Below are 15,580 nucleotides of genomic sequence, written 5' to 3' on the forward strand. Positions count from 1 at the left end.
AGGGGGGTCCGCACGACGCCGCCATGCTCGCGACGGAGTGGTTCTGATACAGCCCCGCCCGCTCAATAAAACGGCCGTGAAGGCGCCGAATTGACGCCGCGTATGCGGGGCGACCGCGCCGTGACGGAACCACTCTGTCACCAGCACAGCGTGTCCGAGGCTCATGATGGAGTGGTTCCGTCATGAGCACTCAAGGAGTTCAAGAAACATAATTGTGTGAACTCATGGGGCCTGGCGGATTTCAGCATCTTGGTGCACCATGAAATGACTTGAATATTTAGTGAGTGTTTTTTAGAGCCTATGGCCTTTTAGCAAATTTAGGTGACAATTGTACCTTAAAATGCATTAATAAAATCCATTTAAAAAAATCCCAGAGAAGAGAAACTCCTACCTATCATTCTCCCCTAGAAGAATGCATAATATCAATTACGTCTACTTTTTGCAATGATATCAGGATTAGGGTAATGTGCCATCACTTCTTGAGATGATGCAGGGTTAAAGGTCATATGATGTAACTTCTTGTGACATCATTAGGGTCAAAGGGTATATGATGTCACTTCCGCTACCCCTGGCATTTTGGTGAATCGACGTCCATGCACATGTGTGGAGTTGGCTATAGAAAACCTGCACATACCTTTAGATATTTTTCCCCTTGATATTCATGTCCCACAATATTTCTGACTTAATATTAAAAAGGCACACCTGCTGTGGATATTCTTTATCCCCTAAAGTGATACTGTGTGATAGGTGTAAGGGGATGTCCGGGAGGTTCTGTATCCCATATAGCCATAGAATTAGAGACTGAGGGTAGAAACTACCAAAGTCCGTATTAAACAAAGAGTCCCGGGGGTGCACCAGGGTGCTTGTGCCTGCTTTGCGAACCCTTGGGGCACTTTGGTATTGCAAAAAGGGACAATCTGTGAGTGCGGCCACTGATGGAACCCTGGAGGGGATGAAAGAGGTCCTATGGAACCCTCAACATCCCCTTGGAGGCGGGTGCAGTCAGTCACTTCACCCCCTGCAAGGGGATCTTGCACTCTTACTATTGAAGGTAGGTTGCCTCCTGCACAGTGAAACACAGAACAACTGCTTCAAAGCCTCTCCTTATTTCACTTAAATGCCCTTCCCGCATGGAGGCACGTGTTTGTGGCTGCCCTGGGGTCAGACCATTCAATCCAATATGGTGCACTCTTCTTGTTAGCGCCGGGCGCACCTTTTCCTGGATGTTTGTTTTCTCACACAATGATACAGTGAGATAGGAAGGTAGAAATGTACAAGAAGGTTCTTTACCCCATATAGTCATACAGTAAGGTGTGAAGGTAGGACTGCTGGGCCTGTTCTTAAGCAAGTGACATTGTTTGAAAAGGCGAATGAGGCACATCTCTTACCTGCCATGGCTGATGGCTCCTCTAGCATTGGCTCATCATCATCAGACATCGAAGGCTCTGACTGATACGGTCCTGCTGGACCTCTGCAGTTCATGGGTTTTCTTATGTTGGAATTTGAGAAAACCTTTAGCCCGGCTTCCTGTTTACCACAAAATGAAAAGAAGGATGAAACGTCAGAAAGAACACTTCTCGCTGATGGGGACTGAACGTCACATTCACTGTGGCTGGTCACTCAAAACCAATAATTCTGCTTTCTGTTTATGACAGAAGACATGTATATAGAGTGGTGGGTGTTTACATCCAAAGTCAATCTGTAATACCACATCAGGACTATGATAACAGAAAGGTAAATCAGAAACCTAACAATATGGCAGAAAACTAGCATCAGTTGACATCTCTTCAGGTCCCCAACATCACATTGGTAACCCATCATTGGACTTTGCCCTCACCCGAGAAGCACAACATCATTCTATGTACTTTATAGTAACCCTGGGTGAAGCACTACGCTACGCTCGCGGAGTTTGCAAAGTTTGCGCAACTTCGCACTATGAGAGCTGCACGTAGCACAGTGCGAACATGCGTAGTGCAGCGGTCATTTTTTGCTTGTTCGCGGTCTTCAACGTCATGTTCGCGACCGCGAGCAAGCAAAATTACATCCCGGCGAGATTCTCAACGCGGGGAGGTCAGGTTTCTCATTGTTGTGGTTGCGCATGCTCGCGACCGCTCTCAATGAGAAACTACCAGTTCGCGTTGAGAAAGCTGCCGCTCGAGTAATAATCTACACAAGCAGCAGAAACCTACAGCTCGCACTGTGCAAGATGTCGTTTTCAATGATTGCACAGTGCCGGATGCTTGTCCGCACTGTGCAATCATTGAAAATGCATCTTGCACAGTGCGAACATGCTACTACGCAGCTCGTGTAGTGCTACGGGAAGTTAGCGTAGTGCGAAGTGCACTTCGCGTAGCGCTACTTCGCGAACTACGCCCACCCTTACTTTATAGCAGGTTCTAACATCATCATTTGTTGAACTTGACGTTCAATAGTGACCTGATTCCCGGAACCTAGGAAAAGATAGTGCACTAGAACTTGACATCACATTGTGACATCTAGCAGGAACCATATGTATGACTAAATTTATTGTAGCAACATACTAATAAGATGATGACATCACTCTAAAAATCTGAAGCAAGATTGCAACATCACAACACAAACATATGTCAAACTGTGACATCACACAGAAACCCAAAGCTAAATTATAACCACACGGCAGGAACTGATGTCTAACTGTGACATCACTCGAGGAATTGACATCACAGCATGAATCTGCCATCTTATATTTAAACCTAACCCAAATATTTAGCAAGAAAACTCTCATCAGGATGTGATATCAGAACAGGAAATATCTTACTATACCAATAGTCTTTTTAAACACCAGTTCAGTGACCTTACATTCCTAGTTTGACATAACCTGATGAGCTTTACACTGTAAATCTGAAATCTAGCATCTATCCTTGTAATCAAAATCCAACTGTGACATTACTACAGAAACCTGACTTTGCTCCAGAGACCTAATATCTGACTCTGACACCACTTGATGAGCTTCACACTATAATATAAGGTCACTGCAAAAAGTTGACTGTGTTCCAAGGACTCAACATCAGATGCTGACAACACTTGCTGACCTTGTTGTACCACTGTGGCATCACTCCAAGAACCAGACATCTTTCCAGTAGTCTGACATTTGCATAGAAGGGCTAAAATCCTTTTCCAGAGTGGCCAATCATTTGACAACTGTGTGTTGGTAGCATGATGCCTTTTTGGTACCCCATAGCCTTAGGTAGCCATAGCTTTGGATTTACAATAAGGGATTCACATTTTGCTCAATCCTGGTGTCTTACACACCCACAGAAGACACTTACTGAATTGATCTTTACATTCTGAACATTAGAGAACAGGAAATGAATAATACCTTCCAAAGTGCTGCACTTTATAAGCGCAGTACCTCCAGCTGGTTTAGGCTGTCATATGCAAAACAACAACAGAAGAATCAACATAGTAATGATGTCATCAACCATCCATTTTCCAGTCTATTCATCTGCTTACTGATCTACCAACATACACATCATGAATCCACACACCCACCAACCTCTTCCCATCAACATAACTTTCCACCAGCAAAACCAAACACCCAGACATTTTCTCTCAAGTCAACCACTTCAGCTACCCATCCTCTCACTCTTGCATCCATCTACCAGCCCAGACGTTCATCACCTACTCATTAAACAGCCAATCATGAACCCCTCACCCATCTAGTACCAAGCCAACTATCTATACGGCATGCTTCTAACTAATCATCTGCACTGTTAATACCAGCAGGGTTGATCTGGGTCAAAAACCCTGCCCAGGAACCAAATTAAGTAGCTCACATTTATAAAACACATTTTGAGACCTATGCAACTCATTCTTTTAGTAGCACATGGTGCAATTTTAGGAAATGTATGCAAGAGGTGAAATTAAAAAGATATGAGGCCAATAATAGTTTGCTAACTTGAATATAATATTATGGCCTATATAAAGTGAATATTTGGTTTATCCACTAATGGAATTTTACTAGAAAATAAAGGAATTAGTGCATTCTCGATGGCATACAGCAATCCTACAGTCAATTTGAGGTACCTGTGTTTGTGTGTGGGGAGGGGGGTGGACTTTGAGAGGGAGGATGAAGTTTCTAAGGGAACACCACAGCTTCTGCAAACCCTCATCTGCTTCAACATTTACAGTAGTAACATACTGACCATTTGAAAACTTGATGGCCTAGGCTAGGCAACAATACCAATCAAATGTGGCACAACAAACCAGCTACTCTTTTTAGATTTTGCCCCCAAAAATCTGTATGAATATCCACAAAAAGGAAGCTTAGTCACTTGTGCTTATTATCTGCCAATGTTTGTGTATATTCATCCAACAGCATCAGACTTATTAGCAAAGCAAAAACACATTTTCAGTGGAAAGTGAGTATTTGACAAGCCCACAATGTCAATGTAAGCTAGCCCATCTGCTAACACTCTGGCAAAGTCATATTGCCAGGTCGGCTTGTCTAAACTTGCCTTCAATTCATGCCTTTAAATGCTATCACATCAATACCCCTGTCAACCCGAATAATTACCACACCCACCTACACACATATACCATCAATTTCTCAATCTATTCATGCATCGACAAACAGCCATGTGCAAATGATCCATTTGTCTTTCCATCTAACCATCCATCCACACGTTAAGACACTCATAATCTAATAAATCCACTAGCTCATTAACTGACAAGGTATTTCAACCATGAGCCAAGTTTGACCACTCATCCACCAATCCATATAATCATCTAGTTACTCCCTCACCAACCATTTTATACAACCAAAAATCTAGCTATCCAGACACATAGCCTCTCAGTCATTGACTAATTGAGGTAAAAAAAAATCTACCAAACTCTCCATCAAATTATTTATTCATTCAGGCTTCAACTGGCTCACCCAAACCTTACACTCACACCTTTTCCAACTTTATAGATACATAAAAACGTTCACCTATCGAGACAGCTACAACAACCGATCATCCACTGCATCAAATGTATCCTTAGGCTCCTCCACCGAATTTTCTGTTTGGTTCAACACCAAGCCAGCAGATTGTTTGTGTTCAAAATATTTGTTGGATAGATTAAGATTAGCCTACTTTGGTTGCCCTCAATGTATCTCTTTAGCTCATGAGTTTGGAACAAGTCATTGAAAAGTGTTGAAAGACCTACCTCAAACAGACTGTGCACATCCACAGATGGAAGAGAGAACTTATAGTGTGGACACCGGTCTGAGTCCTCCTCTGAGACTTCATGTGGATAACCACATCGATCCATTGCATAGAAACTGTCATAGATCTGTGGAGACAGGAAGCCCACAGTGATATGACGCGAATACTAGAAGGGGTCATGAAAATCAAGGAGCATCCCAAAAATTATTTAGTTTAGCATCATTCAACTCTTTTAGAAAATCATAGGCACATTTTCTCCAGTTGCAGACCGGTGGCCTTCACACAGGAGAAGGGTCTTGAAGAGATTCTGGAGACTGAATCCCTGAGGTTGAAGGGGCAGAAAATTCAGTGGTAAAGTGCAAGCTGAAATTGATTTGAGGGGTCACCTAGTAATTTATGGACAATTATCTCAAAGAGTCCAGAAACCTTTCTCTCAAATCCTATAAGTGGCAATGTGCTCTGAACCCAGATCCCAATGAACAACCATCCATTGAGTACCCCAGTTGGTTCACAATGATAGAGATTGGCAACAGACCACTTTCTTTGGGTGATCCACCACACCAGAAAGCTACTCCTTCTCTTGTTGAAATATCTACTGAATCTTTATAGTAACTGAAGAGAATTTCACTTTTCTGAGCTTTTAGTATGACACCATAACACTGTAATAACTAATGTTTTTTTCCAGGTAATTCTCTGTGTTAGCTCTAATTTACGTTGATGGATATGAAAGCTTCTAAATTAATTCAGGTGCATTACCTAACGCCTCTTCATTTTATTTTATTAGATCATTTTCCTGGGATGAGGTATTAAAGGTATTTAGCTCGTCTAAGAATAACATAAAATCACCCTTTTTCTGTATTCAGTTTGATTTATTTACTCTGATATATTTTAGGAGTCAAACAGCTGCTTTAAAAATAAGGTGAAAACTAATGTACTATGACAGTATAACTCTGCTGCTTTTGAGAACTGGATCGGCTATAATTGCATTTTGAATTTATGTTTTTAATGTTTTATTGCATGACATATTTCCCAGTGATTCTTGTGCAGTGTGAAAATACTTATATTTGCATCTTCAGCTGCATTTAAGTTTTTTTTAACACTGATGCAGCACAGTAAAGCAGCACAAGCAACATGAAGATATTCAGAACAAGGCTCAAATGGATCACTAAATGTTTTTTTACCACAGTGTATATAGGGTGCAGGAAATAATTCAAGTATTTGAATCTATTAAAGATCCAGTTCTGATGAAGAGCTTAATAAATTGTGGAAAAGCTGCTACACAGACATTGGATGGTCATGCCTGATTTGTTGCAACTCACTCCAATCTGTCTTGTGTTTGGATCAACATTGTCTTTATTGAAACTCATATTCAGGCAATGTTTTACTGCATCATGTATCAAATGCCTTTGTCACTCAAAATAACTTTGAATGGACCTGATACTGTTGTCATGAGGCTTGATAGCTGAAAAATATAAACACTTCTCTACTGTATATGAACTGTAATAATGGAAGACCAAATTGTGTTTTTATTTCATTTTTCAGGGAATTAGAAGTTCAAAGAAAATGTACTTGATTGTAAGAAAGTCTACTGCTGACTGATGTGAACTGAGCCAATCCCACATTGAAAGATCCCTGAGTGTGGCCGCAGGTGAGTTTCCTTAATGGGTAAGTCGCTGCTGCCAGATGAATTCTCCTTATCCCCACACGCTTTCTGATGGCCATGGCTCTAAAGGCACTTGGAGTCCTTTAAAGTTCGACTGAGGCAGCCCCTCTGTCAAGCCATCTACAGCCTGCTCTTAAAGCGATTGTCAGTTGAGTCCACTGCTTTTCAGCTTCTGCCTCCACGGCAGGATTTACTTAGGAGAAAATGAAAATTATGCTAAATTTGATGGGTTTTTTTATGAAAAAATTTCAAACTAGAAAACTCTCATAAACCTTCTACAACTTTTAGAAAAGTTGCACGAAAAAGGAGCTTTTATACTTTTTTTTAAACATATTTGGGATCTGTTACAAAAGGTACCCGTCTGCTGACTGGCGCACAAAATGTATAATTCTTTTTTAAATATCATGACATACAAATCGAATGGCATGATCGAGGCCTTCCTGGTTTTGAAAAATATTCCTTTTTGCAAAATGATGCCTTCCTTCGTTTTTCTACCGTACACACATTTGCCTCCAATTTACCAGGTAGGCCAATAGTGTCTTCCAATGGAAGCATTTTTTAAAACGCATCCATCTACATCAATCACTTTTAATTTACTTATATGCTCTTCTAGGTGCTCTCTATCATCATACTATGGAGATAGTAATGACTTTATTACAAACGCACATGACATTAGCTGGGTTCCCACTTGCATCATGATAACACAATATGTGAATTCATTAGATACCTGTATCGATAATGATACAGGCAGAAAGACTTGTGAATATTATCTAAAGCAAACCAACTGACTTCTATGACCATAACAAGTTGCTGGTTGAGATGCTGATTAAGATGATGAGCTTTTGGCTACATCATAATATATTTATTTTAGATGGACTATATTACAGACAAGTTACTGGGATTGCGATGGATACCTGCTTCGCCCCCAGCTATGAAAATCTTTTTAAGGACTGGTGGTAAGAGCAGGTAGCCATGCCAAGTTCCAGTGAGGAATGCCCCAGATATTTTGTTACCTGGATAAGGTATATCGAAAACCTTTTTCTAATCTGGGGTCACCCAGCTGAGAAGGCTAGTAAGTTCATTGAGATTCTCAACAGAAGCTATTGTAATTTGAAATTAATTTACAATATCAGCTCTACTGAGATTGTTTTTTTAGATGTATGTATCAGAATTATTAACGGTAAGATTGTTACTTCCCTATATAGGAAAAAAACAGTTGACAATAGTGTCTTATATTTTAATAGCCATCATCCCACAAGACTGGTCAACAGTGTCCCTTACCAGGAAAAGCTCGGGGTAAAAAGAATATGCAAAACCAAAGCAGGGTTTGAGCTGGAGAAAAGAAATATCTCTGAAAGATTTAGAAAGAGAGGATACCCAGCTAAAGAACTTGAATTGCTGCTGTCTGAGTCACCTCAATCACAATCTACTAACAGCTCCATTTGACTAATACCTACATTAAAGGATTTGTTTAGAATGAGAGGTATATCAGACAGACACTGGAATATTCTAAGAAATGATCATGTTATAGGCCCTGAGTTAGAGATATGAGCATCTGTGGCTAATAGGAAGCTAAGATCACTCAAAGATATATTGGATCCACAAATTTTCTTATAATAACTAAGATAGTAATTAGTTAACAGAGAAAAGAGGTTTCAATTTGTGGGGGAAATGCAAAGCTTGTACCTATACCACAAAACCTAGAGAATATGCATTACCTACTGGTAGAAAGAAACTGATTAACGCATTTCTAACAGATAATTTGGACTACTACATATATGTATTACTATGTCTCTGCAATTTAAAGCATTTTGGGATTATGATATTCCTTGTCAATAAAATGATATTGGAACATGTAAAGACTATCAAACATCTTGATGAAGCATATACAGTGGCTAGACATTTTGACTTAAAACACTACAGAAACTCACCAAAACGTATGCTTTTTGAGATTGACAGAGTCCATAACAATGTTGGTGGAGGCAATCGTCTTAGTACTTTATGGCGATTAGAATATTAGTATATAATTGATTTATAGACGAAACATCCCTAAATCTTGAATAGGGATGAAGAACTGGAAGTTCATGTAGGATGAAGTTATGTACAAATGACAAATATGGTTTCTCTTTTTACATCTACTACCTTTTGTTGTATTATTATGCTGTATGAATTCATTTTGATATTTTGACTTATTATTTTTTGGATGGGTAAGAACAGTTGAATTTTCAGTGTACCATTGTTATACGTGTCAGCCTTAGGGTGTTCTTCCCACAAATGTTTGACCTACTCCTCAATATTTTTCTGATCCCCCTATAGTTAATGTGAAGCCAAGGCAAGAAAGGCAGAGAAAATGTGCACTTCAAAGGCATGCCTCTAGAAGCTTCTCCCCACTTCAGTGGCACAGCTGTGTATAAATACTGGGCCTCAGACACCAACTGACCTGTGTATACCCTGCCAGGAAGTAGGGCCGCTGTGCTGCTACAAGGACTGGTACTCTGCTTCACTGCTGCTCCAGAGGAACTGCCTCCCTCCTATGCAATGGCAGGCCTGAGATATGTTTAAAGTGCTACTTACGTGGGTGGCCCAATCAGTCCTGCTGGCCTACTACTTGCATTTAATTTACAGATCCTGGACATATGCAGCAATGTTTTTCTAGCAACTTAGAAGCAAATTTAATATGCCAATTGGGTATAAAACAATCTAACATGTTTTAAAGGGAGAGCACAAGTACTTTAGCACTGTTTAGCAGTGGTAAGGTGCACAGAGTCCTAAGGCCACCAAAAACGAATTCCGCAATAAAAGGAGGCGTGAACGCAAAAAGTTTGGGGATGACCATGCCTAAAGGGCTTTGTCCAACCAAAGGTGTCGCCTAAGAAGTGGATGTTCATTAAAATATTGTTGTGCCTTTGGTTTAAAAAACAAACAAAAATGAAGCCAAGAAGTGGACTGCTCTGTGAAGCCGTGATTGTAGCAATGTGTGGTGCGAACAGAGGAGTCAGCCTAAATACTAATGATAACCTGGTTGGATATCAGCATGTCTTCAATAAGGACCTCATAAAAATCTTGCATATCCTCCCTCAGCAATTTCTTAGAGAAGCACAAGAGTTGTTACAAGTAATTTTCACGGCAGTAGCTTTAGTCCACAAATTTTTCTGCTAACTACGAATGTGCTTTCGAGGTTGAACCATGGAAGATGATGCTGTTGTATAGCATTATTTTGCCACTAAAACATTTACTGAATAAGACTGAGGGCCAGATGTAGAGACCAAATACCAGTCGGTAACGGCCGATTTCGCCGTTACCGACCGGTATTTGTGTATTGAAATGTAGGGGGCCTTTATTTTACAGAATCGGTAAATTTACAGATTCTGTAAATTTACCGATTCTGTAAATCCAGATGTAGGTGGCACTGCAAACAGTGCCACAGGCCCCTAAGAATTCGTTATTTACCATGTAATACTATTGCATGGTAAATAACGAATTCCTGTGTACATGCACATCTGTGCATGTTCACCAGTGCCATGTGGCACACATACTAAGGGCATGTATGTGTGTCACATGGCACACAAGCCAGAAACAGGGGTGCAACAGGGTGTCAAAGTGACACCCTGTCCCCCATGGCAATTCGGTATTTTTACCGATTCGTTAATTACCGAAAAGGTATTTGCCATTGATTCCTATGGGCTTCAAGGCCAATTACTGAATCAGTAAATACCGAATCCTACCGATTCGGTATTTGTTACCGAATAATTACCTACATCAGATTTACCGATTCATGAATACCGAATTGGTAAAATGCTGTATTTATGAATCCGTAAATCTGATTTACCTACATCTAGTCCTGAAAGTCTGTTCTATGGAAGAAAAGACCTTGATCTACAGAATTATATATTTTTTTCATCAGCAGCAGCATTTTTGGGCAGTAACATTTTTGGTTGAAATTAAGCCACTATGCTGGTTTTAACCTTGCCTTGATCTTGCATTCATGCTCAGTAGGACTCTCGATGCACCAATCAAACGTTTTCAAACAGATTAATGCAGAATACATTTCCTTCCTATTTAATAAACTGCATACAGTGCTGAACTGAGTGGAAGGTGGGCAGCTACTCTTTCCTTCTGTGCCAGTCTCAGGAAATCATCTGTTTTGTATTTTGTTGCAATATGCCAACACTAGAACATATGTAGTGGGGATCACACATAGCTTGTGATTCATTGAGATAATTAGAAAGGGGCTCTTTTACAGCTGGACATCCTGCTATGAATAGATAATGCACATCATGGACAATTTAAAGCCATCTGTCCAAGTTGTGTCCTGGGTGGGAACAATAATAGGTTACAAATAGCACACCTAGAACATCACGCATGTAGCAGATCCATCAGCACTGGTACTAGAACATGCTGGCAGTGTACTTCAAATATTATTCAGAGATAAACTGTATTTTCTAAAGTAGTTTTTATGGTCTGGATTGACAGCGCAGCTGTTGCCATGCAATTATGTGAGTATCACTAGCAAGGGGCTTTGGCTCCGCCCACATGTTGGGAGCCAGGAGGACATGTTTTGATTGAGCAGAAGTTGTGTGTTTCCTCAAAAAAGTGCTTGCCCTCCCGTAGCTGTGATCATTTTGTTTATTTATCCAGCTGCCTGAGCTTGAACTTTCAGGGCCATATGCATGATTTTGCATTCTCTGACAGAAGCACAGATGGGAGGAGGGCAGTTATTAACATGCATGGATCATTAGGTCTGGCTTGACAGTGAAACTGTCACCTGACCATGTAATCATAACCAATATTGCTACAGTTCTTTTCTTTCGAACAAATGCATATCCATTCCTATGCTATCTACTTGCAAAGCTCATATTACCATTAAATATTCTTTTAAAGCCAGACCAATTGGCATTGCCGATGCTAGGTTACTTATTCCAGCTCTGTCTGAGTACTTTATGTACACCTATGCATGCTGGTTAGAAGGACTAGGCACGTCCCTTGATGTGTATGCAGATTCCCCATGAAACAGTGGTTTGGGCAAACTGAAGTGAGGTTGACAACTCAATCATACATGTCCCTGGACGTTAATAGTCCCTGGCCACTGCTCCCAATGGTCAAATTTGGAATCACCATTTTGCAGGGGAAAAGCTGGGATTCTGGGACTCCACACTCTTCTAAACAGTGATACTATAATGATACAATCACTCACCGTCTTGTTGGAAAGCTCTGCCTCCGGCCTCCTAAGCAGAACACTCCTATCCACGGCTCGCAGTGCGCAGAGGGAATTCGGTGCGGCCTTTAGACTAACAGTCACATCTGAGCCAGGCAGGTTCTCATGCTCTGAAAAGTGCAACTCCACCTGTCAAGGCACTATGTATCAATATATGACCAAACAAGGAGTAGGTAAAAAGAAAGACGAGAAGATAGGGTAGAATGAAAGAGGAATGAAGAGGGAAAAGGGGGGATTACCAGAAGAAATAAGGGTAAAAAAAGGGGAGAGACCAAGAGTATTATAGAGAGAGAGAGATGAGAAAGTGAATGATGGCAGGTTTAACTGCGAACAAGGATAAAATGAGGGAACTCAAAGAAGCAGACACAGTAATTAAAGGGATATAACTAGATACAAATGAAAGGAAATTGAAGAGGATACTATGAGAACATAGTCTAACAAGAAAAATAGAAGAAAGACAAAAAACTAAGATATGGGTTAGAGAAAACAAAAGCAGAGAAAGAGGTGAAGTTCACAAAAGAAACAATTACAAACAGATATTAAGACACAAAGAAGCAAACGTTACAATGGGAGGAAATTATTCAAAATAATTTAATGAATGTGAAAAAACGATAGAAAAATAAAGAAAGAAGAAAGAAAGAAAGAAGCAAAAATCGGAATAAAAAAAGGAAAACAAATATCAAAAAGAGAGAAACAATCAAAAGAAGGAACGAGGAAACAATGAGGATGAGTGAGAGAATAAATAAAGCTCTACAAGGAAATGAGGAAGCTGATAAAAGAATATGGGAATGAAAAATTAAAAAGTAAAGACAAAAAAAAGAAGTAGTGTCCCTTCCCTCCTGACCTTGTTTCTGAAGCATCCCGACACATCTATCACAGCACTGTCAGCCGTGATCCCTTTGTTGGGAAAGAGGGCAAAGACCAGCAGCCGGACAAACGGAGCGTACAAGCGGTTGAATTCCACATTGATGGAGAAAGAGCCTTGAAGCGCTAAAGAATAAGAATAAGATGGATGTTGAGTTGAAAATGTGGCAAACATGGCTACTTCAGTCCAATCTATAGATGATGCTATTAGCTCTCTACCACAAAAATACTAACTAACTCCAACATTAACCACAAAACTAGTTTCTAACCAAGGAAAACTACAACCCAACTTTATCTTGACCCCAAAGATCTCTAAAGATCTTGAGCTCTAAACTCTATGTGCCATATGTATCAAAAAAGAGTTTTGCAATTCTCAAATTGCGATTTTTAGCGAATCGCAATTAGAGAATCGCAAAATGCAATGTATGTAGGATTTGTGAAATTTTTTTAAAATCCTGCATATTCCTTATTTGCGAATCGCAAATTGAGATTCGTAATTAAGGAATACCTTCCCATTTGATCCTATGAGGCTAGGAGGCCCATAGGAATGAATGGGAAGACATTCCCAATTTGCGATTACCAATTAGAGAATCGCAAATTGAGAATGCAATTTCAAGTTTTCAAGGGTGCCAAAAGGACACCCTGTGTGTAGGAGAGTAGGGTCTGCTATCCTATGGTCACCCCAATTTTTTGCTTTTTGTTTCACTGGTTTATGACTTAATGTGGCTGTGGGCCTGCTAATCAGACCCACAGCCTGCTGTTCTCTCTCTAAATTACTGCCAATGCACTTTAGGTGCATTACGAATTGGAACTGGTTCACCTAATTGGCCCCTGTAACAGTGTACCTTAGGTACCCAGGGCATAGGTGTTTCCAAGGCCTACCAGGGGCTACAGCATGTATTGTGCCACCCCTGGCCTGGCCTCCATATTTGACACAACTGGCTGATCACTCAGCTGGGGTAAGTTGGTGTAAGCACCTCTTACTTAGGTACAGTATGCCTGTGCCTAACCCTAAACTGGACACATATGTTCCTATCAGCCACTCCTATGGAAGGCCTCATTAATCCTGGAGGCAGAGTGCTTGGTAATATGTGAGATGGTGCTCTAGCATGAGCTGAGCCTGTCTGCAGCTTTCGGGAACCACTCCCTAAGCTGTTCCGGGATATTGCCATACCATATACTCTTAGGTGCATTATAATCCTCGCGGTTAAATGCTATCTTTGGTTTGGCTTTATCAAAACATGTCGAGTAAGGTGTCATACGAATTGGAATACTATCCCCTCGACAGTTCTGTCGACGGGGATAGCATTCCACCCTTCCAGAGGGACACGACATGTGTGTAGCCTTAACCCCGGTTAAAGTTAACCAGAGCCTCAGCATCACAAAATGGATGCTGCCACCACAGACACGAGTCTGGCCTCCTGCTGCTGACCGAAACTCGGTAGATGGTGGCCTGGACAAAGGGTTTCCTGCCTTGGGAGGTGCGAGCACCACCCCAGACAGGGTTTTGTGTATTGGGTAGGACAGGGCTGAATAGAATCAGACATGCCCGGGGCACACAAGGTGTCCCCGTGCATAGGCCAGTCCAAACCGGTCCTGGGACTTTCCAGACCCAGGCCTGGCGAAGAGCTGGACAAAGGAAAGGGGGTGTAACCGCCCCCCCTCCTGGTTCCTCCCAGAGGAGGGACCTAGTAGGTGATCCACCCCTCAGATTGGGAATAAGAGTGGGAGCAGTGCCATTGCACGGCAGATCATCCTGAATCAACTTTAAACAAAGAAGAAGACTGGACTTCGACATTCTGCTGCTCAGAAGACTGAAGAGAATCTCCCTTGTGGCCTAGGAGTGGCCACCCTGTGAATACAGGCACCAACCAGCAACTCGACGTCTGCTTTGCCGCCGCCTCCCGCCGGAGCCCGAGCCCAGAGCCTGACAAGACCCAAACTCCCAGACCTCTCAGAGCCCGATCCACAGTCCCGGCAAAGAAGGGACCCGTGGAGGCACCGAGTGACGTGGGACCGGACATCTTGGAAGACACTTGAAAAGCTGACTGCACAGCATCTGATGCATCCTCGATGTTGTGCTTTGGGGACTGAGAACCCCCACCACCGAGCAGCTTTTGCACCGAAGATCAGCCCCCCAGCATCTCCACGATCTGCGTGCGGCCCTTTTGCATTGTGCCACTTGACGCGCCATCCCGGCCCCTAGCCACGTGGTCAGCGGCCATCTTGGCGACGAAACCGACAAACTACACAGCGCGTCTGGTTGCTCCAGACTTGCCCAAGCTCCTGTGAAAAGGAGCACTCGCTCTGACCTTGCTGGTCCGAGTGTTAAGCATCTTTCGATTCCTGCGTGGCTTGCATTAGCCAAGGCCTGTTTGCTCCGATCAGGTCGCCAACACCGCCAACAGCGAGAAGCCTGCGTGGGACAGCTCGTGACCGACTCCTAGACGTCCTTGACCCCCGGTGTCCACGTGGCTGCAGAGAGAAGCTACCCAACAACGCCTGTTTGCACCCGACATCGCCTGGTTCCAATCTGGTTCCACGGTAGTCACTGGCTAGTGACTTTGAACATTGTCCCCTCTGCTTTCAGGTCTTCACAACTTCAGATCCACCCTTGGATCCACCGGAACTCTTCACATCGAGCCGCCTGCA

At 42.0% G+C, this 15,580-nt stretch overlaps 1 protein-coding gene across 1 annotated transcript in view; it reads right to left on the reverse strand.

The window, feature by feature from the left end:
- Window positions 1-15,580, reverse strand: part of LOC147706476 (alpha-2-macroglobulin-like protein 1) — a 312,029-nt gene that overhangs the window by 169,768 nt on the left and 126,681 nt on the right. The window contains exons 15-18 of the mRNA XM_086929615.1: window positions 12,909-13,054; window positions 12,044-12,193; window positions 5,188-5,313; window positions 1,389-1,527 (exon numbers count right to left, since the gene is read on the reverse strand). Coding sequence (XP_086785741.1) covers window positions 1,389-1,527; window positions 5,188-5,313; window positions 12,044-12,193; window positions 12,909-13,054 — 561 coding nt within the window. The remainder of the gene's footprint in view (window positions 1-1,388; window positions 1,528-5,187; window positions 5,314-12,043; window positions 12,194-12,908; window positions 13,055-15,580) is intronic.

Source organism: Lissotriton vulgaris, chromosome 7 (genome assembly GCF_964263255.1).
Source record: "Lissotriton vulgaris chromosome 7, aLisVul1.2, whole genome shotgun sequence".
NCBI lineage: Eukaryota > Metazoa > Chordata > Amphibia > Caudata > Salamandridae > Lissotriton > Lissotriton vulgaris.